General features: G+C 51.3%; 1 protein-coding gene across 1 annotated transcript in view; it reads right to left on the reverse strand.

Moving 5' to 3' along the window:
* Positions 1–24216, reverse strand: part of LOC138566371 (inter-alpha-trypsin inhibitor heavy chain H3-like) — a 669737-nt gene that overhangs the window by 450033 nt on the left and 195488 nt on the right. Inside the window, exon 7 of the mRNA XM_069643540.1 lies at positions 21030–21140. Coding sequence (XP_069499641.1) covers positions 21030–21140 — 111 coding nt within the window. The remainder of the gene's footprint in view (positions 1–21029; positions 21141–24216) is intronic.

A 24216-nucleotide genomic window follows, 5' to 3' on the forward strand; every position in this document is an offset into this window, starting at 1 on the left:
ACCGACAACTCCCTTGTCATTGTGTGTATTATCAACATTGCCCTTATAGCACAAATCCCTGAGTTGAGCAGACTATACCATGATCTGTAAAGGATATAGTCACATTTCACTTGCTGAGCAGGTCCCTGCCTACTAAAATTGACAGCGGAACTTTCCGAATATAGTAAGGGCGCCCGTACTACCTTCCCTCCCAACTTTAGGTCAAACTCCTCAGTGTAGTGCAGAAAGTTAAGACCTTGGGCACCTATATGGAGGAAAGTCTTGACAGTGAGGCACATGTCACAGCCGTCTATACCAATACCAATTACCATCTTAAGGTACTTAGACAAGTAGCCCCGCTAATATCGGTGGAAAACCGTATAAAACTTGTAAGAGCAGTAATTCTGCCACGTGTTGACTATTGTAATGCCTTACTAGGAGGAGCCAGTAAGGCAAATGTCCAACAGTTGCAGAAAATACAAAACGCAGCGGTACGAATCTTCTTTCAGATGAAAAGTTTCGAACCTACTAGCGCTGCCAGAAAAAAACTCCACTGGCTCCTGGTGGCAGCTCGTATCCAATTTAAACTGCTTACTACATGCCATAAATTTATCTTCGGTAATGCCCCCTCATATTTGAAGGGTAGGATTAATATTTATCATCTGAATAGATGCTCAAGATCAATGGAGGGCTCTCTGTTGGTACTGCCACGAACAAAAAGATCTTGTGGACTGGGGCGAGCCTTTCATTTTCGGGGTGCATAAGCCTGGAATACCCTACCAACTAGGATACGTAAAATTGTGGATCATCTTCTCTTCCGCAAACAGTTAAAGACTATTCTGTTTAGTTAGGATTTTCTTAGTTCCTCCACCACTTCTGTCTTTCGGCGCCTGGATGCCTGCGGGCTTTGGCACCTTATAAATCTGCATAACATATGATATGATATCATACCATGCTGGTGATATCAATTTTTTACTAACCCCACAAAGTCCTGCTAACGCACTGTGCGCACTGTGCGCGCTGCTGGTTGCTTATGACAACAAAAACATAGAAAATTCCTTGCACACATACACCACTCCACGAAACCATCCAGTACCACACCACACCACGATGCACCCGCTAACTGCTCCTTCTAGGGCCTGCACTTTATTCAATAAAACACAAATATAAAGTAATAAAATAACAAGCTAACATAACCACTACTTATTCCAGGCCTATTATGAGACCACTAGTTTTATTTCTATACTCCTCTTTTAAATAATAAACTGCCTTGTAGTACCACCTTCCCTCCCCTTCCGAGGAGGGGCTCCCTGCCTTACCTTTGCCTTACAATGCCTTACCGAAACACTCTCTTCATAGTACAAGTTTTAACAACAAATAACCCTGACCTCATCCACATCACATCGACAGCTTGTCTCTCCAGGTACGCACACCTTTCTCTTTTCCCCATGCATCTGTCCCCTACTTAACTCTTACAAGAGTCTACTCACATGTGTGTGCTCACCCGAATTCCTCCGTCACGGAGTTGCAACACCGGCATGCACTCCCCTCGGTACCGCGCATCGCTTCAAAGAGCAGAGGGGACGTCTCTTAAAATGGCTCCTGCTAAACAACTCGGAACACGTGTTTTTCCGGGACCGGTCGCTGTAGGTGGGTGCGGCTCCTTCTGGAGAAGTGGCCTGGAAGCCTCTGCAGGTACGGGACACTGGGATCACGTCAGGGTCACCAATTGAAGGCAAGTCTCTGAACCCTCACACCAGAAAGAATACAAGCCACTAGGGAAGAAAGGCCGAAGTCGATCTTGTAAGGATGATACATTTTTTATCTAACATGCAGATGAGAGCAACAGCAAAGTACTCTGCTGCTAAAAATGTTCTGCTGAAAAGTAATACAAGCAGAATCTTATAAACCAAAACATTGTCAATCATGAAGCAATTACATAGGGTAAAATCCTGTGCAGCTGGTTGGTGTGTGCCCATACAGGAACTGCCTTCCCCATAAGGGATGCTGGGCCATTGGTTCCGGCCCAGTCCGTCTGTCTTCCATCACGTGGGTGCTGCAGTGTTTATCTTCTTTCCCCATCGAAGGTCAGAAAACTAATTATACTCCTACCACACAACTATTTTATCACTCATACCATGCACTTGGCCGGCCTTAAGACGGGCACAAAGGAGGTTCTGGGGCACTCTAACCTTCACACACAAATTTCACTCACTCCTCTCCACGCTATCTGGCTCCAAGGTCTCCACCCTCTTTTTGAACGATAATGTATCCCTCCCAGCACCTTGCAATACAAATCACATGATTGGCACTTCAACAATTCCCTGTCCATTCTCTTTGAACATTTCAGGACTTGTTACTTTGGGGTTGGTGGTCAAAGGGTGCCTGGTGCCATGGGAATCAGAGGTCTTAGGTTTTAGTCAGTTATATGGGCTACAACTCATGTTAGCATGGGGATGGGCCAGGTCATGCTTTAGCCAGTATGAGATAACATCCACACCAGGTGCCGGTCCTTGATCACAGGCTTATAGGGCACATTCCTCTTGAACATCTTTGCAATACCGTTAGAACAATGAATAGGCATTCTCAATGGAGCTAGGGCATGGCTGGGGATTTCTCTTGTCTCGCAAATTTGAGCCTAGTGCATACAATTCCACATTTACCACGCAGCCTTCCCTTCTATCTATGATTACTAATATTTATCAAAATGGCAATGCTGCTCGCGCCTTATGCTGTACTGTATGGATATGCTGCATTTGGTTATATAGGAGTACGGTCCTGATGGGAGGTGTCCATCTCCCCGCCCCCCCACGCCCTGGCCCATCATAGTGCTTTGAACGCATCTCGCCTTGCTCTAAAGTGCCTAGAGGGTGGGACATGGCTGTCCCCTTCCCAACATTACTTTTAATGTTTTTGACAATATAGGCCATGGTAGAGAAGAACAAGTTACTCTCTTACCTGGTAACATTCTTTCGATGGGATGGTCCGACGACGTATTCCATATCTATGACAGTAATGACCACAGCTGTGCTGCTTTGGAAAATCTTCGGCGTCTGCGTCCTGCGTCGATGATGTCGATACGCCACCCTCGAGGACCTCCTCGAGGACCTCCTCGACGGCACTGGATGTTATAAGTAGGACGCACGACGTCCGTAGCCTTAGTTTTTCCCCCAGAACGTGTGCCACCAGTCTTCTGCCAGTCTGACACACAAAGCCTTGCCTTGCGGAAACGTAAACTGGAATCTCATAAGAAATTCTGTAGCAGGGAAGGTAGGGAGGGAGCGATATTGAATACGTCGTATGACCATCCCATCGAAAGAACGTTACCAGTTAAGAGAGTAACTTGTTCTTCGAGGGAATTGGGTCCTCCGACGTATTCCATATGACAGACTCCCAAAGCAGTACCAATGCAAGGAGGTGGAAAAAAGAATTTAGAAAACAGAAATTTAGCATGCCCAATCAAATTGCGGAGTAAAGGCCAAATTCCCAAAGGCCAGATAATGCCCCCGGATGGCATCGAGGGAATAGTGACGTACAAAAATATGTACCAAAGCCCAGGTGGCTGCATCACAGATGTTGCGAATAGGAACACCCCTCTGCAGAGCGGTAGAGACAGCCATACCCCTGGTAGAATGGGCCGTAAGCCATCCGGTGGGTCCTTACCCACCAAGCGGTAACTCTCAGAGATAGCCAACATAACCCAGCGAGACAGACTGTTTCGTCACAACCTGTCCCAAACGCTTTCTAGCGTAACCAATAAAGAGCTGATCGTCCACTCTGACTCGGGACATGCGTGAAATATAAAAGCTTAACGCTCTCCTAGGATCAAGCCTATGGAGCCTCTCCTCTTCCTTACCAGGATGTGGAGGAGGATAAAATGCCGGAAGAATAACCTTCTGGCCTAAATGAAATTCCGACACCACCTTCGGAAGAAAAGAAGGACAAACTCTAAGGACAACCCTGTCCTTATGAACCACAGTGAAGGGTGGCTTAACTGAAAGTGCATGTAACTCACTCACTCTGCGAGCGGAAGTGACCGCAACTAAAAATACAGTTTTCAGAGTTAACAGTCTCAAAGGGCAGGAATGCAAAGGCTCAAACGGAGCACCCATCAGAAACTTGAGAACAAGGTTCAAATCCCAACCAGGCACCTGGAAAGGTGATGGAGGGAACACATTAGTGAGCCCTTTCAGAAACTGAGAAATTGAAGGAATTTTAAAATAGGAACACTCTTCAGACTAGCGCTTAAATATGGACAGCGCCGCCAGGTAACCTTTAATGGTACCCACTTGAAGGCCCCCGTGGGCCAAAGAAAGCAAAAAAGACAGAACCATGTGAATTTCACATGCAAAAGGATCCACATTCCTAATCCTACACCAGTCGCAGAACTTCCTCCAATGGCAACGGGACAGGGACTTAGTTGCGGGCCTTCTGGCTGAAAGCAACACCTCCAGCACGGCTTCAAGGAGGTCCCAATTCTTATACCTCAACATTTCAGAAACCAAGCATGAAGGTTGAGGGACCGGACCTCTGGATGGAGAACCTAACCCCCCCCTCCCGTGAGAGCAGCACGTCTCAGTAGGGAAGACGACGTGGAGGGCAGATGGACAAGTCGAGAAGGTCCAGGTACCACGTCCTCCGGGCCCACGCCTGAGCAATGAGGATCATCCGGGAACCGAACCTCCGTAACCTCCGCAGTACTTGCAGGATGACGGGGACTGGAGGAAACGCGTACAGCAGTGGGAATGACCACTCCACCATGAACGCGTGTCCTAAAGCTCCGTTTGGAGGAAATACCTGCGAGCAGAACCTTTCACACTTCCAGTTGACACTGGAGGCGAAGAGATCCACTGGAGGTGAAGAGATCCACTTGAGGGGTCCCCCAAAGGGCGAAGATCTCCAGGAGAATCTCCTGAGCCAACTCCCACTCATGAGAGATCGCGCTCTGCCTGCTCAGAGCATCCGCCGTCTCGTTTTCATCTCCTGCCAGATGAACTGCCGAGATCGAAACTTCCTGCTGGATTGCCCAGAACCAGAGCTGCATCGCCTCCCTGCACAGAGGAAGTGACCCTGCCCCCCCCTTTTTGTTGAGGTACTGCATGGCCACAGTGTTGTCCGTCAGGATCAGGACATTCTTTCCTCGCACAGTCGGCAGAAAAGCCTTCAGGGCTAGCCTGAAGGCCCTCATCTCCAACAGATTGATATGGAGTCTGGACGCCGACGGAGGCCAACGACCGCTGTCTGTCAACTTGTTGGCATGAGCTCCCCATCCCGTGAGGGATGCGTCCGTCACGATCGTCACCACCGGCCAGGGCAGCCAAAATGGAGCTCCCCTCATCAGATTTCCTTCGTCGGCCCACCACGGAAGGTCCTGGGCGACCGAAGACGGCACCTGAACAGGGTCCGACATCCTGCTGGAGGACTGAGACCACTGGAGCTTGAGTGCCCATTGCAAAGATCTCATCCGCAACCTGGCCTCTGGCACCAGAAGAATACAGGATGCCATGAGGCAGAGCAGTCTCAAGAACTCGAACGCTGGGAGCATCTGGGCAAGTTGAAACTTGTGCACCATCTGCTGAATGTGATGAGCCCTCACCTGGGGAGGAAAACACTGCCCCAGGGATGTGTCGAGCTCCGATGTAATGGAGCCTCTGAGTTGGTGTCAAATGGGACTTCTTTAAGTTGAGGGAGAAGCCCAGCTTGCGAAGGGAGTGGCAGGTGACTGACAGATGATCCAGGACTTGCTCGGGAGAGGGTGCCCTGATCAACCAATCGTCCAGGTAGGGGTAGATGTGAATCCCCACTTTCCTGAGGTGTGCTGCCACCACTACCATGAGCTTGGTGAAGACCCTCGGGGCGGAGGTCAATCCGAACGGCAGGACCCGAAACTGAAAATGCGAGTCGCCAACCGCAAACCTCAGATACTTCTTGTGCTTCGGATGGATCGGCACATGAAAATAAGCATCCTTGAGGTCGAGAGACACCAACCAGTCATGAAGTTGAAGGGCCTGGAGGACTTGAGAAAGAGTAACCATCTTGAACTTGTCGTTCCTGAGGAGTTTGTTCAAACCACGCAAGTCCATGATGGGTCTCAATCCCCCGTCTTTCTTGGAAATCAAAAAATAAGGGAAATACCATCCCTTGTTCCTCTCCGCTACTGGCACCAGTTTTATGGCGCCTTTCTCCAGCAGGGATTGAATTTCCTGCGCAAGGAGCGGATCATGCTCTTCAAAGAGAGATTCCCCGGTGGATTGTCTTGAGGCCTCTGCCGGAAAGGAAGACAGTAGACGTGGGTTATGATCTCCAGAACCCACACATCTGAAGTAATGGCGCGCCACTCTGCAAGATGCTGCGCCAGCCTTCCCCCAACCGGCGAACCGTGGGACATGGCCTCATGACTGAGCTGAAGCGGCTGCGGCGTTCCCTGAGGGCAAAGAGGCAATAGCCCGAGCGGCCTTGGCACCTAGAGTACCTTGTTTTCCACCTCTGGCACTCCTACAGGGGCCCCTTTGACTGGCAGCTCCTCTCGCTTTACCAAAGGATGAGTAATAACGGAAGGAACCTCCCTTCCATTGCTATCCCCTAACCCCTAGGATGAAGGCAGAGGTTGTTGAACTGCAGCGCCCAACGACTTCGAGGTCTGCATCCTCTCAAGGCTCTCGTCATCCTTGCTGTCAAAAAGATGTTCCCCGTCAAAGGGCATGTTGAGGAGCCGGGCCGGCACATCAGGAGCAAACCCCCGACTTCCGCAACCAAGCAAACCTGCGTATCACGGTGCTCGCCGCCATGGACTGGCTGACGCAATCTGCCATGTCCAAACCCGACTGAACGGCCTCACACATGGCATCCTTGCCATCCTGAACCATGGCAAGGAAACCAACCCGTTCATCACCTTCCGGAATATGTTCAGCCACCAAGGGAACAGAATTCCACAGAGTGTGTGTGAAACGAGACAAGGCACAAATGGAGTTGGCCGTCTGAAGCGCCATACCCCCTGCAGAAAACACTTTCTTCACCCAGCCGTCAAAACGCTTGTCGTCCCCATCAGGAGGGATGGTAGGGTATGACGCCTGCTGTGCCGGGGCCGTAGCCGCCTGCAACACCAAACTCTCCGGAGTAGGGTGCTTGGACAAGTAGCAGGGGTCACTACTTGCTGGGCAGTATTTTCGCGGCAAAGACTTGCTCACTGCCGGGAGACTCTCCGGAGCAGTCCAAGCCGCCGCCACCCTCCTCTGTAGAGCCATATGAAATGGCAGTACCGGGTCAGTTGGTGGACCAATGTCGAGGATATCCGTAAGGTCATCCAGAACAAACTCCCCTGGGGGAGCAGACCATCCCAAGTACTCAGTGACCCGTGACATAAGGCACCGGTACGAAGAATAGGCATGAGTGCCAGGCTCAGGCCTACAAAACTCCACCTCCGGAGAGGTGTTCAGCCCACTAGCATCATGCAGGGACTGCCTCAGGTCCTCACACTGGCTATGGCCCGAGAGAATCTCATCAGGCACCGTGTCAGGCACCATGCCATCATCAGAGCCCTCATCCACCTCTGAAATGTTTTCCAGATGGCGGTAAGAAGGCACAGAACTGGAACCAAAGCCATGCTTGAACTTGGCCAGAGCCTTTCTAGGTGGTTCCCCCGAGCCATGGGGTACCCCTGTCGACACAGCCCCGAAAGGCGCCGACAGCATCGACGGCGTCGACACAGGGCTCGAAGGCGGAGCCCCGAGCGTGTCCCTCGACATCCTGGCCACCAAAGTCCCATAGGAACACCCCTCTGCAGAGCGGTAGAGACAGCCATACCCCTGGTAGAATGGGCCGTAAGCCATCCGGTGGGTCCTTACCCACCAAGCGGTAACTCTCAGAGATAGCCAACATAACCCAGCGAGACAGACTGTTTCGTCACAACCTGTCCCAAACGCTTTCTAGCGTAACCAATAAAGAGCTGATCGTCCACTCTGACTCGGGACATGCGTGAAATATAAAAGCTTAACGCTCTCCTAGGATCAAGCCTATGGAGCCTCTCCTCTTCCTTACCAGGATGTGGAGGAGGATAAAATGCCGGAAGAATAACCTTCTGGCCTAAATGAAATTCCGACACCACCTTCGGAAGAAAAGAAGGACAAACTCTAAGGACAACCCTGTCCTTATGAACCACAGTGAAGGGTGGCTTAACTGAAAGTGCATGTAACTCACTCACTCTGCGAGCGGAAGTGACCGCAACTAAAAATACAGTTTTCAGAGTTAACAGTCTCAAAGGGCAGGAATGCAAAGGCTCAAACGGAGCACCCATCAGAAACTTGAGAACAAGGTTCAAATCCCAACCGGGCACCTGGAAAGGTGATGGAGGGAACACATTAGTGAGCCCTTTCAGAAACTGAGAAATTGAAGGAATTTTAAAATAGGAACACTCTTCAGACTAGCGCTTAAATATGGACAGCGCCGCCAGGTAACCTTTAATGGTACCCACTTGAAGGCCCCCGTGGGCCAAAGAAAGCAAAAAAGACAGAACCATGTGAATTTCACATGCAAAAGGATCCACATTCCTAATCCTACACCAGTCGCAGAACTTCCTCCAATGGCAACGGGACAGGGACTTAGTTGCGGGCCTTCTGGCTGAAAGCAACACCTCCAGCACGGCTTCAGGGAGGTCCCAATTCTTATACCTCAACATTTCAGAAACCAAGCATGAAGGTTGAGGGACCGGACCTCTGGATGGAGAACCTAACCCCCCCCTCCCGTGAGAGCAGCACGTCTCAGTAGGGAAGACGACGTGGAGGGCAGATGGACAAGTCGAGAAGGTCCAGGTACCACGTCCTCCGGGCCCACGCCTGAGCAATGAGGATCATCCGGGAACCGAACCTCCGTAACCTCCGCAGTACTTGCAGGATGACGGGGACTGGAGGAAACGCGTACAGCAGTGGGAATGACCACTCCACCACGAACGCGTGTCCTAAAGCTCCGTTTGGAGGAAATACCTGCGAGCAGAACCTTTCACACTTCCAGTTGACACTGGAGGCGAAGAGATCCACTGGAGGTGAAGAGATCCACTTGAGGGGTCCCCCAAAGGGCGAAGATCTCCAGGAGAATCTCCTGAGCCAACTCCCACTCATGAGAGATCGCGCTCTGCCTGCTCAGAGCATCCGCCGTCTCGTTTTCATCTCCTGCCAGATGAACTGCCGAGATCGAAACTTCCTGCTGGATTGCCCAGAACCAGAGCTGCATCGCCTCCCTGCACAGAGGAAGTGACCCTGCCCCCCCCTTTTTGTTGAGGTACTGCATGGCCACAGTGTTGTCCGTCAGGATCAGGACATTCTTTCCTCGCACAGTCGGCAGAAAAGCCTTCAGGGCTAGCCTGAAGGCCCTCATCTCCAACAGATTGATATGGAGTCTGCACGCCGACGGAGGCCAACGACCGCTGTCTGTCAACTTGTTGGCATGAGCTCCCCATCCCGTGAGGGATGCGTCCGTCACGATCGTCACCACCGGCCAGGGCAGCCAAAATGGAGCTCCCCTCATCAGATTTCCTTCGTCGGCCCACCACGGAAGGTCCTGGGCGACCGAAGACGGCACCTGAACAGGGTCCGACATCCTGCTGGAGGACTAAGACCACTGGAGCTTGAGTGCCCATTGCAAAGATCTCATCCGCAACCTGGCCTCTGGCACCAGAAGAATACAGGATGCCATGAGGCAGAGCAGTCTCAAGAACTCGAACGCTGGGAGCATCTGGGCAAGTTGAAACTTGTGCACCATCTGCTGAATGTGATGAGCCCTCACCTGGGGAGGAAAACACTGCCCCAGGGATGTGTCGAGCTCCGATGTAATGGAGCCTCTGAGTTGGTGTCAAATGGGACTTCTTTAAGTTGAGGGAGAAGCCCAGCTTGCGAAGGGAGTGGCAGGTGACTGACAGATGATCCAGGACTTGCTCGGGAGAGGGTGCCCTGATCAACCAATCGTCCAGGTAGGGGTAGATGTGAATCCCCACTTTCCTGAGGTGTGCTGCCACCACTACCATGAGCTTGGTGAAGACCCTCGGGGCGGAGGTCAATCCGAACGGCAGGACCCGAAACTGAAAATGCGAGTCGCCAACCGCAAACCTCAGATACTTCTTGTGCTTCGGATGGATCGGCACATGAAAATAAGCATCCTTGAGGTCGAGAGACACCAACCAGTCATGAAGTTGAAGGGCCTGGAGGACTTGAGAAAGAGTAACCATCTTGAACTTGTCGTTCCTGAGGAGTTTGTTCAAACCGCGCAAGTCCATGATGGGTCTCAATCCCCCGTCTTTCTTGGAAATCAAAAAATAAGGGAAATACCATCCCTTGTTCCTCTCCGCTACTGGCACCAGTTTTATGGCGCCTTTCTCCAGCAGGGATTGAATTTCCTGCGCAAGGAGCGGATCATGCTCTTCAAAGAGAGATTCCCCGGTGGATTGTCTTGAGGCCTCTGCCGGAAAGGAAGACAGTAGATGTGGGTTATGATCTCCAGAACCCACACATCTGAAGTAATGGCGCGCCACTCTGCAAGATGCTGCGCCAGCCTTCCCCCAACCGGCGAACCGTGGGACATGGCCTCATGACTGAGCTGAAGCGGCTGCGGCGTTCCCTGAGGGCAAAGAGGCAATAGCCCGAGCGGCCTTGGCACCTAGAGTACCTTGTTTTCCACCTCTGGCACTCCTACAGGGGCCCCTACAGGGGCCCCTTTGACTGGCAGCTCCTCTCGCTTTACCAAAGGATGAGTAATAACGGAAGGAACCTCCCTTCCATTGCTATCCCCTAACCCCTAGGACGAAGGCAGAGGTTGTTGAACTGCAGCGCCCAACGACTTCGAGGTCTGCATCCTCTCAAGGCTCTCGTCATCCTTGCTGTCAAAAAGATGTTCCCCGTCAAAGGGCATGTTGAGGAGCCGGGCCGGCACATCAGGAGCAAACCCCCGACTTCCGCAACCAAGCAAACCTGCGTATCACGGTGCTCGCCGCCATGGACTGGCTGACGCAATCTGCCATGTCCAAACCCGACTGAACGGCCTCACACATGGCATCCTTGCCATCCTGAACCATGGCAAGGAAACCAACCCGTTCATCACCTTCCGGAATATGTTCAGCCACCAAGGGAACAGAATTCCACAGAGTGTGTGTGAAACGAGACAAGGCACAAATGGAGTTGGCCGTCTGAAGCGCCATACCCCCTGCAGAAAACACTTTCTTCACCCAGCCGTCAAAACGCTTGTCGTCCCCATCAGGAGGGATGGTAGGGTATGACGCCTGCTTTGCCGGGGCCGTAGCCGCCTGCAACACCAAACTCTCCGGAGTAGGGTGCTTGGACAAGTAGCAGGGGTCACTACTTGCTGGGCAGTATTTTCGCGGCAAAGACTTGCTCACTGCCGGGAGACTCTCCGGAGCAGTCCAAGCCGCCGCCACCCTCCTCTGTAGAGCCATATGAAATGGCAGTACCGGGTCAGTTGGTGGACCAATGTCGAGGATATCCGTAAGGTCATCCAGAACAAACTCCCCTGGGGGAGCAGACCATCCCAAGTACTCAGTGACCCGTGACATAAGGCACCGGTACGAAGAATAGGCATGAGTGCCAGGCTCAGGCCTACAAAACTCCACCTCCAGAGAGGTGTTCAGCCCACTAGCATCATGCAGGGACTGCCTCAGGTCCTCACACTGGCTATGGCCCGAGAGAATCTCATCAGGCACCGTGTCAGGCACCATGCCATCATCAGAGCCCTCATCCACCTCTGAAATGTTTTCCAGATGGCGGTAAGAAGGCACAGAACTGGAACCAAAGCCATGCTTGAACTTGGCCAGAGCCTTTCTAGGTGGTTCCCCCGAGCCATGGGGTACCCCTGTCGACACAGCCCCGAAAGGCGCCGACAGCATCGACGGCGTCGACACAGGGCTCGAAGGCGGAGCCCCGAGCGTGTCCCTCGACATCCTGGCCACCAAAGTCCCATAGGAACACCCCTCTGCAGAGCGGTAGAGACAGCCATACCCCTGGTAGAATGGGCCGTAAGCCATCCGGTGGGTCCTTACCCACAAAGCGGTAACTCTCAGAGATAGCCAACATAACCCAGCGAGACAGACTGTTTCGTCACAACCTGTCCCAAACGCTTTCTAGCGTAACCAATAAAGAGCTGATCGTCCACTCTGACTCGGGACATGCGTGAAATATAAAAGCTTAACGCTCTCCTAGGATCAAGCCTATGGAGCCTCTCCTCTTCCTTACCAGGATGTGGAGGAGGATAAAATGCCGGAAGAATAACCTTCTGGCCTAAATGAAATTCCGACACCACCTTCGGAAGAAAAGAAGGACAAACTCTAAGGACAACCCTGTCCTTATGAACCACAGTGAAGGGTGGCTTAACTGAAAGTGCATGTAACTCACTCACTCTGCGAGCGGAAGTGACCGCAACTAAAAATACAGTTTTCAGAGTTAACAGTCTCAAAGGGCAGGAATGCAAAGGCTCAAACGGAGCACCCATCAGAAACTTGAGAACAAGGTTCAAATCCCAACCGGGCACCTGGAAAGGTGATGGAGGGAACACATTAGTGAGCCCTTTCAGAAACTGAGAAATTGAAGGAATTTTAAAATAGGAACACTCTTCAGACTAGCGCTTAAATATGGACAGCGCCGCCAGGTAACCTTTAATGGTACCCACTTGAAGGCCCCCGTGGGCCAAAGAAAGCAAAAAAGACAGAACCATGTGAATTTCACATGCAAAAGGATCCACATTCCTAATCCTACACCAGTCGCAGAACTTCCTCCAATGGCAACGGGACAGGGACTTAGTTGCGGGCCTTCTGGCTGAAAGCAACACCTCCAGCACGGCTTCAGGGAGGTCCCAATTCTTATACCTCAACATTTCAGAAACCAAGCATGAAGGTTGAGGGACCGGACCTCTGGATGGAGAACCTAACCCCCCCCTCCCGTGAGAGCAGCACGTCTCAGTAGGGAAGACGACGTGGAGGGCAGATGGACAAGTCGAGAAGGTCCAGGTACCACGTCCTCCGGGCCCACGCCTGAGCAATGAGGATCATCCGGGAACCGAACCTCCGTAACCTCCGCAGTACTTGCAGGATGACGGGGACTGGAGGAAACGCGTACAGCAGTGGGAATGACCACTCCACCACGAACGCGTGTCCTAAAGCTCCGTTTGGAGGAAATACCTGCGAGCAGAACCTTTCACACTTCCAGTTGACACTGGAGGCGAAGAGATCCACTGGAGGTGAAGAGATCCACTTGAGGGGTCCCCCAAAGGGCGAAGATCTCCAGGAGAATCTCCTGAGCCAACTCCCACTCATGAGAGATCGCGCTCTGCCTGCTCAGAGCATCCGCCGTCTCGTTTTCATCTCCTGCCAGATGAACTGCCGAGATCGAAACTTCCTGCTGGATTGCCCAGAACCAGAGCTGCATCGCCTCCCTGCACAGAGGAAGTGACCCTGCCCCCCCCTTTTTGTTGAGGTACTGCATGGCCACAGTGTTGTCTGTCAGGATCAGGACATTCTTTCCTCGCACAGTCGGCAGAAAAGCCTTCAGGGCTAGCCTGAAGGCCCTCATCTCCAACAGATTGATATGGAGTCTGGACGCCGACGGAGGCCAACGACCGCTGTCTGTCAACTTGTTGGCATGAGCTCCCCATCCCGTGAGGGATGCGTCCGTCACGATCGTCACCACCGGCCAGGGCAGCCAAAATGGAGCTCCCCTCATCAGATTTCCTTCGTCGGCCCACCACGGAAGGTCCTGGGCGACCGAAGACGGCACCTGAACAGGGTCCGACATCCTGCTGGAGGACTGAGACCACTGGAGCTTGAGTGCCCATTGCAAAGATCTCATCCGCAACCTGGCCTCTGGCACCAGAAGAATACAGGATGCCATGAGGCAGAGCAGTCTCAAGAACTCGAACGCTGGGAGCATCTAGGCAAGTTGAAACTTGTGCACCATCTGCTGAATGTGATGAGCCCTCACCTGGGGAGGAAAACACTGCCCCAGGGATGTGTCGAGCTCCGATGTAATGGAGCCTCTGAGTTGGTGTCAAATGGGACTTCTTTAAGTTGAGGGAGAAGCCCAGCTTGCGAAGGGAGTGGCAGGTGACTGACAGATGATCCAGGACTTGCTCGGGAGAGGGTGCCCTGATCAACCAATCGTCCAGGTAGGGGTAGATGTGAATCCCCACTTTCCTGAGGTGTGCTGCCACCACTACCATGAGCTTGGTGAAGACCCTCGGGGCGGAGGTCAATCCGAACGGCAGGACCCGAAACTGAAAATGCGAGTCGCCAACCGCAAACCTCAGATACTTCTTGTGCTTCGGATGGATCGGCACATGAAAATAAGCATCCTTGAGGTCGAGAGACACCAACCAGTCATGAAGTTGAAGGGCCTGGAGGACTTGAGAAAGAGTAACCATCTTGAACTTGTCGTTCCTGAGGAGTTTGTTCAAACCGCGCAAGTCCATGATGGGTCTCAATCCCCCGTCTTTCTTGGAAATCAAAAAATAAGGGAAATACCATCCCTTGTTCCTCTCCGCTACTGGCACCAGTTTTATGGCGCCTTTCTCCAGCAGGGATTGAATTTCCTGCGCAAGGAGCGGATCATGCTCTTCAAAGAGAGATTCCCCGGTGGATTGTCTTGAGGCCTCTGCCGGAAAGGAAGACAGTAGACGTGGGTTATGATCTCCAGAACCCACACATCTGAAGTAATGGCGCGCCACTCTGCAAGATGCTGCGCCAGCCTTCCCCCAACCGGCGAACCGTGGGACATGGCCTCATGACTGAGCTGAAGCGGCTGCGGCGTTCCCTGAGGGCAAAGAGGCAATAGCCCGAGCGGCCTTGGCACCTAGAGTACCTTGTTTTCCACCTCTGGCACTCCTACAGGGGCCCCTTTGACTGGCAGCTCCTCTCGCTTTACCAAAGGATGAGTAATAACGGAAGGAACCTCCCTTCCATTGCTATCCCCTAACCCCTAGGACGAAGGCAGAGGTTGTTGAACTGCAGCGCCCAACGACTTCGAGGTCTGCATCCTCTCAAGGCTCTCGTCATCCTTGCTGTCAAAAAGATGTTCCCCGTCAAAGGGCATGTTGAGGAGCCGGGCCGGCACATCAGGAGCAAACCCCCGACTTCCGCAACCAAGCAAACCTGCGTATCACGGTGCTCGCCGCCATGGACTGGCTGACGCAATCTGCCATGTCCAAACCCGACTGAACGGCCTCACACATGGCATCCTTGCCATCCTGAACCATGGCAAGGAAACCAACCCGTTCATCACCTTCCGGAATATGTTCAGCCACCAAGGGAACAGAATTCCACAGAGTGTGTGTGAAACGAGACAAGGCACAAATGGAGTTGGCCGTCTGAAGCGCCATACCCCCTGCAGAAAACACTTTCTTCACCCAGCCGTCAAAACGCTTGTCGTCCCCATCAGGAGGGATGGTAGGGTATGACGCCTGCTTTGCCGGGGCCGTAGCCGCCTGCAACACCAAACTCTCCGGAGTAGGGTGCTTGGACAAGTAGCAGGGGTCACTACTTGCTGGGCAGTATTTTCGCGGCAAAGACTTGCTCACTGCCGGGAGACTCTCCGGAGCAGTCCAAGCCGCCGCCACCCTCCTCTGTAGAGCCATATGAAATGGCAGTACCGGGTCAGTTGGTGGACCAATGTCGAGGATATCCGTAAGGTCATCCAGAACAAACTCCCCTGGGGGAGCAGACCATCCCAAGTACTCAGTGACCCGTGACATAAGGCACCGGTACGAAGAATAGGCATGAGTGCCAGGCTCAGGCCTACAAAACTCCACCTCCGGAGAGGTGTTCAGCCCACTAGCATCATGCAGGGACTGCCTCAGGTCCTCACACTGGCTATGGCCCGAGAGAATCTCATCAGGCACCGTGTCAGGCACCATGCCATCATCAGAGCCCTCATCCACCTCTGAAATGTTTTCCAGATGGCGGTAAGAAGGCACAGAACTGGAACCAAAGCCATGCTTGAACTTGGCCAGAGCCTTTCTAGGTGGTTCCCCCGAGCCATGGGGTACCCCTGTCGACACAGCCCCGAAAGGCGCCGACAGCATCGACGGCGTCGACACAGGGCTCGAAGGCGGAGCCCCGAGCGTGTCCCTCGACATCCTGGCCACCAAAGTCCTTGGAGGCGGACCCTTAAGAGTCCGTCGACGACCTCAGCGCCACAGGCATCGGCGTCTTCCTTGAAGACTTCACAGGTTCACGCGGTCTCGAGCACGTCGAGGACCGGGACCTGGACCGGGCATGCCGAGAACGATTTCCCTTATCCGAGTGGGACCTTTCCTGCGAATCGTGACGACCACCCGAACCCGAAGGCGTGCGAGCGGCGTCTCTCCGCTGATCACGACCGACCCCACTCGGACTGACCAGTGCCCTGCGATTCGAGAATCGCCAACATTTTCTTCCCGAAGGAAGCCCATTCCTCCGGCGTCGCATGCTTGGTGGGGTAAGCGACCCGCCAACGGGCGGAGTCCTCGGATGAGGACGGGGAAGGCGACTGATGACGGCGCTTCTGGGAGTACCTCGAAGAGGCAGAGGAGTGGCGAGACCGACTCCGGGAGCGAGAACCACTGGACCTCCGACGACGATGCAGAGAGTCGCCCGTCAAGTCGTCCGTCGAAAGCCCCGCAGACCTCCACTTCCGGGGCTTGGACACCTTACCTACCGATAACAACTTCTTGCGCTCCCGCAAGGCTTTCGACATGATCGACTGGCAGTCGACACAGTCATCTGTGTCATGGGCCTCCCCGAGGCACCAGAGGCAGGCGTTGTGCGAATCCGTGACCGACATCTTGGACCCACAGTCCCCGCACTTCTTAAAGCCCGGACGCGGTGTGGAAGACGAGGTAGACATCTCCACGAAGAAATATTTCACAAACAGGTTCGAAGAACCGAGAAAGCAACAGAAATTCCAAAGAGTCGAGGCGCACCGAGATTCCCGAAGCGAACACGTTCGCGGAAAAAACGGAACTGAGGCTACGGGCGTCGTGCATCCTACTTATAACATCCAGTGACGTCGGCCGTCGGAGGAGGTCCTCGAGGGCAGCGTATCGACGTCATCGAAGCAGGACGCAGACGCCGAAGTTTTTCTGAAGCAGCACAGCTGTGGTGATTACTGTCATAGATTTGGAATACGTCGGAGGACCCAATCCCCTCGAACCATCATTTATTTTGCTCATTAGCTAAGCTCAAATTACCCAACTGCTTTAAACTAACTGAAATGTATTAATGTAATCTTTCTGCGAGTACTGCTGAATGCTGATTAAGCTTCATTTTGATATGAATGTCAGTACTATTTGTTCAATGTGAGAATGTACATATGTCTTTTGTGGAATTGTTTGGCTTGATTTAGTCAAATATTCTGGCATTTTCAACTGTGCCTTTACACAACTTCAAGAATGCAGAACTTTTCTGCCATTTTTTGGAATGGCATTGCCGATCTCCATCAAGGATCAATACATGCATGTAGTGAAGACACACAGACCTATGTGGATCCCACCATTTCCATAGCCTTGACTCTCCCTATGCATTAATGCAGTGGACAGTGATGGATCAGAGAGTACCTGGAAGTACCCCGACCAACTACAGTGCTATCAGTCAGAAGCTTAAGTTGCCTATACACATCCCATCAGAATGATGGATTTGCTGGTCAAAGTGCTATAACCCTTTCACCCTTCAATGTCTGATCATACACGGTCTGCGTTACATTATAACCAGCATGGAAGGATTGTGCTGTGCACAATAAACAATTGTTTTGGTGGTATCATTGCCTGCTCTAAGGGACTGATTGTATTTGTATTTATTGAATTTTAATATAGCGTTTTACGCCATAGCGCTTTACAAGAGGACAATAGAGAACACAATAAGCATTGAAAGTATCAGAAAGCAATACATGCAACAATTTACAACAGATTACTTGAATGCTTACTTGAGAGAAGCAACAAGAAGGAGTAAGGATGGGTGGTGGGGAATGGAGGAGATAGTATTTTAGAGAGTTGCGGAAAGAAGGGTAGGAGGAGATGGAGTGGATAGGGAGAGGGAGACGGTTCCAGTGGAAAGGGGCAAGTAGTTGGAAAGAACGGAAGCGAGATGGGGCACAGGGTGATGGAGGAGGAGTGAGTAGGAAAAGTGGAGTGGGCGAGAAGGGGTGTAGAAAGAGAGGAGGGAGGACAGGTAGGGTGGAGCAAGACCATAGAGGGATTTGAAGACGAGACAGAGGAAATTAAATTTGAGCTGGGAATGAAAGGGGAGCCAACCTAAGGAGGAGAGAGGAGAGGAGATGGAATCACAGGATGAAAGAAGAAAGAAGGAGCAGATAGTGTGGTAGATAGATTTAAGGGGGTTTGGTGAGTAGAGGAGAGTCTGAAAAAGAGGGTGGAGCAGTAGAAGAGTCTAGAGAAGACGAGAGAGGGGACTAGTTTAGTAGCATGGAAAGGTAGGAAAGGACGAATTTTACGGATGTTATAAAGATGGAAGCGGCAAGATCTGGCAGAGATATGATAGGAGAGGGAGAGATTAGAATCAATGTGAAGGCCAAGATTGTGGCCATTGGGAGAGATGGGGAGTAGGGAAGAGGAGAAGGGAATAGAAGGTGGGGGGTTGGAGGAGGAGGTGTGTTAGCGGGGAAGAATAGGAGTTCTGTTTTGTCCGTATTTAGGGTTAAAAATTAGACCACATACAAGATTTAATCGTGGAAAGGCAGGAAGAGAGTTTAAGATGGATGTCAGAGGTGAAGGAAGAGAAGGAGAGGAAAAGTTGGGTGTCTTCAGTGTAGAAATGGTGTGAGACACCAAAGGAGGAGATGACAGGAGCTAGGAACGTAGTGTAGAGTGAGAAGAGAAAGGGGCCAAGGACGGAGCCTTCGGGAACGCCATGAGTGAGAAGGTAGATAGGGGAGGTGCTACCGCCCCAGGAAACAGCATAGGTACGGCTGGAAAGATAGGAGGAGAGCCAGTTGAGGACAGAGTTTTTGAAGCCAAGGGATGAGAGAGAGTTAAGGAGTAGAGGGTGATCAACAGTATCAAAGGCAGCAGAAAGGTCGAGAAGGACGAGTATGGAGGTGTGCTGAAAGTAGCAGGCAGAGAGGAGCAAATTAAGAACTGAAGTGAGGGCAGTTTCAGTGGAGTGGTGAGGGCAGAAACCAGATTGAGTGGGAGGGAGAAGAGAGGGATTAGAGAAGGAGGAGAGTTGAGAATAGACAATGCAGAGGTTTAGAGAGAAAGGGCAGGAGGGAGATGTGGGCGATAGAGCCTAGATGGGGATTAGCAGATTTTTTTTCAGAATAGGGATGATAGTGGCGTGCTTGAAGGGAGACGGGAAGGTAGATGTAGCTAGACAAGTGTTGAAGAAAGAGGTGAGGTAGGGTATGAGGAGGGGGTAGATTTTTGAAATAAGAGAAGTAGGAATGGGGTCAGAGGAGGAGGAGGTGGGATGAAGTTTAGATACGAGGAGGGAGACTTCGCACTGAGTAACAGGAGTGAAGTAGGACATAGAGGGAGGGGGAGATAGAGGAGGTGATGGGGAGAGAAAGGAGGGCAGGAGAGGATGTGTTGGCAGAGGTTAAGGACTTTGTTAGCAAACAAATTGACGAGGTCAGTGGCAGAGAGAGGAGAGGCAATGGAATGATGAGGAGTAGGAGAAGAGAAAAGACGTGTGAGAGTTTGAAAGATTTGGCAGGGATGAGAGGATTGAGAGTGGAGGAGATCAGAGAAGTAAGTACGTTTAGCAGAGTTAAGACAGTTGTCAGAGAGTGTGATAGGAAAAGTAAGTGGATTGGTTAGAAGGGGAGGGGTGTTTGAGCCACCGTCGTTCAAGGCGTCTAAGGAAGCGACGCATGGAGGAAAGATGAGGAGAGAGCCATGGTTGGGCGGGTTTGCAAAAAGAACAAAACGAGGAGAGAGGGTAGAGACGGTCAAGAGTAGAATTAAGGGAAGAGGTTACGGTGGAAGACACATCATTGGCTGAAAGGGGAGGGGGAGGGTGGAGGAGCAGGAGGCAAACAAAAGAGAGGGGTTAAAGTTGCCCAGATCACGCTGGTAAAAGGAGGTAGAGTATGAGGGGGAGGGAGAGTGGGAGGTAGGAGGAGTGTGGGATAGAGAGAGTAAGGAGTGGTCAGATAGGTAGGTAGGACTGATATAGGAGAGGCAGTGACTGAAGAGGTAAAGATGAGATCAAGAGTGGAGCCAGAAAGGTGAGACGGAGGGGATGGGAGAGGAGTAAGACGGTAGCAGTCCAGAATGTAAAGGAGAGGAGTGTCAGGAGGGTTGGAGGGAAGATGGAGATTAAAGTCACCTAGTACGATTAATGGAGTAGGAATGGGGGAGATAAGGCTGAGGAGATAAGCAATATCATCATAGAATGATCCAAGGGGACCAGGAGGGCGGTAGATTATGACGAAAGAAATGGCATGAGTGGTATTAAAAATGTTATACATGAATTCAAAAGAGGGGAGGACAGGAAGAGAAGTTGGACAGGGAGAAGAGATAAAGTTAGGGCGAAAGAGAAGGCCTTTGCCACCTCCTTGACCTGAGGAACGAGGGACATGGGTGAAAGAGGATGAGGTAGAAGTGAGAGAAGCGTGAACGGAAGAATTATGGGGGAGATCCAAGTTTCGGTGATACAGAGAAAATGGATTTTCAGGCGAAAGAATAAGCCAAGGACAGCAGTGGTTTTGTTGCACATTGACCTAGTGTTTCAGAGGGCGACGTCAATGAAGTTGGAAGTGCTAGTGATTTGTAGATAGATACATTTCTGACGTATAATTGAAGTGTTAAGGGGCTGAATTGAGTGGGAGTGATTAACAGATGCGTTTTATAATGGTTCGATCCCATTGGAAAACGCTCTGTGAACAGGGCCTAAGACTCTTAAAACTCTGTGCTCCAAACGACTTTAATGCATCATCTTTTGTGAGGTTATTGGACTCCTTTAAAACGAGCGACGAAAGTGTCTTCAAAGCTTCAATTCATTACTATTTCTTGGTCATATTTCAAACACTATAGCTGGGTTTTGACTTTTTGGGAAATAGACTTTTACTTACTTCTTTTCCTGCTACAGTCTTGTTAATAGCTTGCATCAATTCATTGTTCAAAAACGCTGCCTCTGCTTCTAGGAATGTGATTGTCCGTGTCTCTGATATGTGGACATCGATCTGAAAAGGTGGTCAACATACATGCATGTTATCAGTAAGCCGTGGTGCCATGCAAGATCAGCTTTACATTTACAGGTCAAGGAAAAGCAAATAATTAAAAACATTGAAAACTGAACGGAGCACAGCACAACTTTCACACGATTCATGCCCATTTGTAATACTGCTCTCAAGTGGGCATTTTGGGGGTCTCATGCAGAGGAATTGCTGAAATGGGCACCATGAGTGAGTTTACTTTTATTATCTTTAGAATGTTTCAGCCCCATCCGCATAGCTAATTCACATACAACGATCCAGGTTAATTACAAATAGTTCATAGAGTGTTGAGTGACTTGCATTTATAATAAACAGAATGATAAAAATACTATAAAAACCTACGTTATATTGTGATTGATCATACAAGTGGTGTAAATTATAATTACAAAATGCTACGCTTTCGTTCATGAATATAGGTGAAGGAATACATCAAAGGTGTTTGCCTTGCCATTAAACAATAAACATTAGGGTCTCATTACGAAGTTGGCAGAATTGGAAAAACGATGCTGGTAAAGGATTACCGGCATCGCTTACTGCTCTGGTGTATTATGACCCGGCAACCCGCTATTAGCGGCACCCTAAATAACGGTGCCTCTAATAGCGGCATGGGTGCGTACACGCGGACATGCAAATACCGGCATCCAGAAGCCGGTAATCACGGGCTTCGCGATGCCGGCCATACAGGCATCGCGGACCAACCGCAAACAGCAATCAGCAATCAGCAATCAAGCCAACTGCCACAGGTGCACACAATCACCACAGGTGGAGTCAATGGAGGCTGGGCCAGTATAAAATGAGCACACCCACACACCACACCCCTTCCAACACCAAAATGCTACCACTAGCTGTTGCAATCATGGCGCTGGAGGACATGCCAATACTGATGCAACTACAGCAAAAACACCAACTACAACAACAACAACAGCAGCAACAACAACAACAGGCAGCACAGAGGAGATGCAGGACAAGGAGGGTGAGACAGGCCGAGCAATTACCACCAGCGCAGCCAACAGTGCCTCGTATGCAGCCACCAATCCCACGCATCAGACCCAGGCCATTCAACCTAACCCCTGAGCAGATGAACACCCTGTACCGGTTTGACCGGGACACCATCACCACCATAGTGGACATGATACACAATGACATTGCCAGCCTCATACAAATACGCACTGCCATCCCCCCGCTACTAAAGGTGGTGTCCGTGCTCCACTTTCTGGCCACTGGCACCCATCAACACACAGTAGGGCAGCTGTATGGCATTTCACAACCACTTTTTTCACGCATATCGAACCAAGTGCTGGATGCCCTCCTGAAGCACGCAAGCACCCACATATCCCTACCACGGACTGCCCAGGAGATAGCTGACACCAAATTAGGCTGCCATGCACTGGCAGGCATGCCCAATTGTGTTGGTGCCCTGGACAAAACCCATGTAGAATTGGTAGTCCCCCATGCCATAGAGGCGGTGTACCGCCATCGCAAGCAGTACCACTCCATCGATGTGCAGATGGTATGCGACTCCAGCAAGATCATCACACATTGCTGCACCCGATTCCCCGTATCAACACATGATGCCATCGTGCTGCGCAACCCCACGCTACCCTGTTACATGGAGCGACATGCTGGACCACGTGCCTGGCTGCTTGGTGAGTTGTCCAGCTGGCCCATGCCAGTGCTTTGGGACACTGATGTGTAGGGATGCATACTCCACCTGGGTGGGAAAGGGGGGGTGCATACTCCACCAAGGTAGGATATGTCGGTGATTGTAGAATGCATGCAGAGCTAAACACTCCTGACCTGAACCTCCCAAACAGAACATGACGCATCACTGGCACACATTTTACCATACATGCATTTCGATGACAGCAAGTAAGAGGCACGACCAGGCCAGCATGGGTATGACAAGCAATGCATGACTAAACAGGATTGCAAGTGTGCCAATGTGGCTAGTGTGACCATGCACAGTGTAGAATACACAGCATGAATGGGAGGCTAAACATTGTTGTACAACCACAGTACATCCGCCTCAGCATGCATTAATATACCCTGCATCATCTAGTGAACGCCATCCAGTCGACCAAGCCTCAAAACAGTATAGTATGCATCAATGTAACAATCTTGCATACGTACAGGGACATGAGCATGTCCACACCAAATAGCTGCGGCCATGATTGGGCATCCTGAAGGTGGCAGCTCAGAGTGACACACACCTATGTGTATCTGCTTGCAGGTGATGGAGGATATCCCTTGAGGCCGTGGCTACTTACCCCTGTGCGGAACCCGCAGAACAGCCTTGAAGAGGAGTACAATCGTGTGCACACCCATACCCGTGTTGTGATTGAGCAGACCTTTGGCCTGTTGAAGGCGCGTTTCCGCTGCCTAAGCAGGTCTGGTGGGGCACTCCAATATAGTCCTGAGAAGGTGGCAAAGATCACCATGGCCTGTGTCATGCTGCACAACATATCCGTCCGGAGAAATGTACCACTGCCATCTGACATTGACATGTATGCACCAGGTGAGGATGAGGATGAGACGGAGGTGAAGTAGCCCCCCTGCCAGTACGTGATGCACGGGCTGGCCATGCAGTACGCCAAGCATTGATTCACGAATACTTCTGACCCACAGGTACTATGATGGACATGTGTCACTGACACACTGGGTCCATGTGGACATGCACACTGGGATTGTTGGAAGTTGGCCACTGAACACCGTCACACATTAAATGGACATACACAAAATGAACAATGTCCAGCCATTGAATTCTTTTTGCACACAATGGGTGTATTTGTTCTAACAGAGAAAAATGTAACCACTCCCCCCCAAACGCCCAGTGAACTCCCAATCCCACCCAACAAACCCCACAAAACCCCAGTGCACTCCCAAACCCACCCAATAAACCCCAAAAGTTCCCCAAATGTATTCCATGAAATGGATCCCTTCACCCACAACCATGTGTCCCACTCCCATTGTCTGGGCACTCTACTTCCTGGACTTTTTGTTGTCCGGGAGTGGCCTCTCCGAGTGCCGTGCACTCCGCCAGGTC

The sequence above is a fragment of the Ambystoma mexicanum genome, chromosome 2p (genome assembly GCF_040938575.1).
Source record: "Ambystoma mexicanum isolate Mex_15411 chromosome 2p, UKY_AmexF1_1, whole genome shotgun sequence".
In the NCBI taxonomy this organism is placed as follows: domain Eukaryota; kingdom Metazoa; phylum Chordata; class Amphibia; order Caudata; family Ambystomatidae; genus Ambystoma; species Ambystoma mexicanum.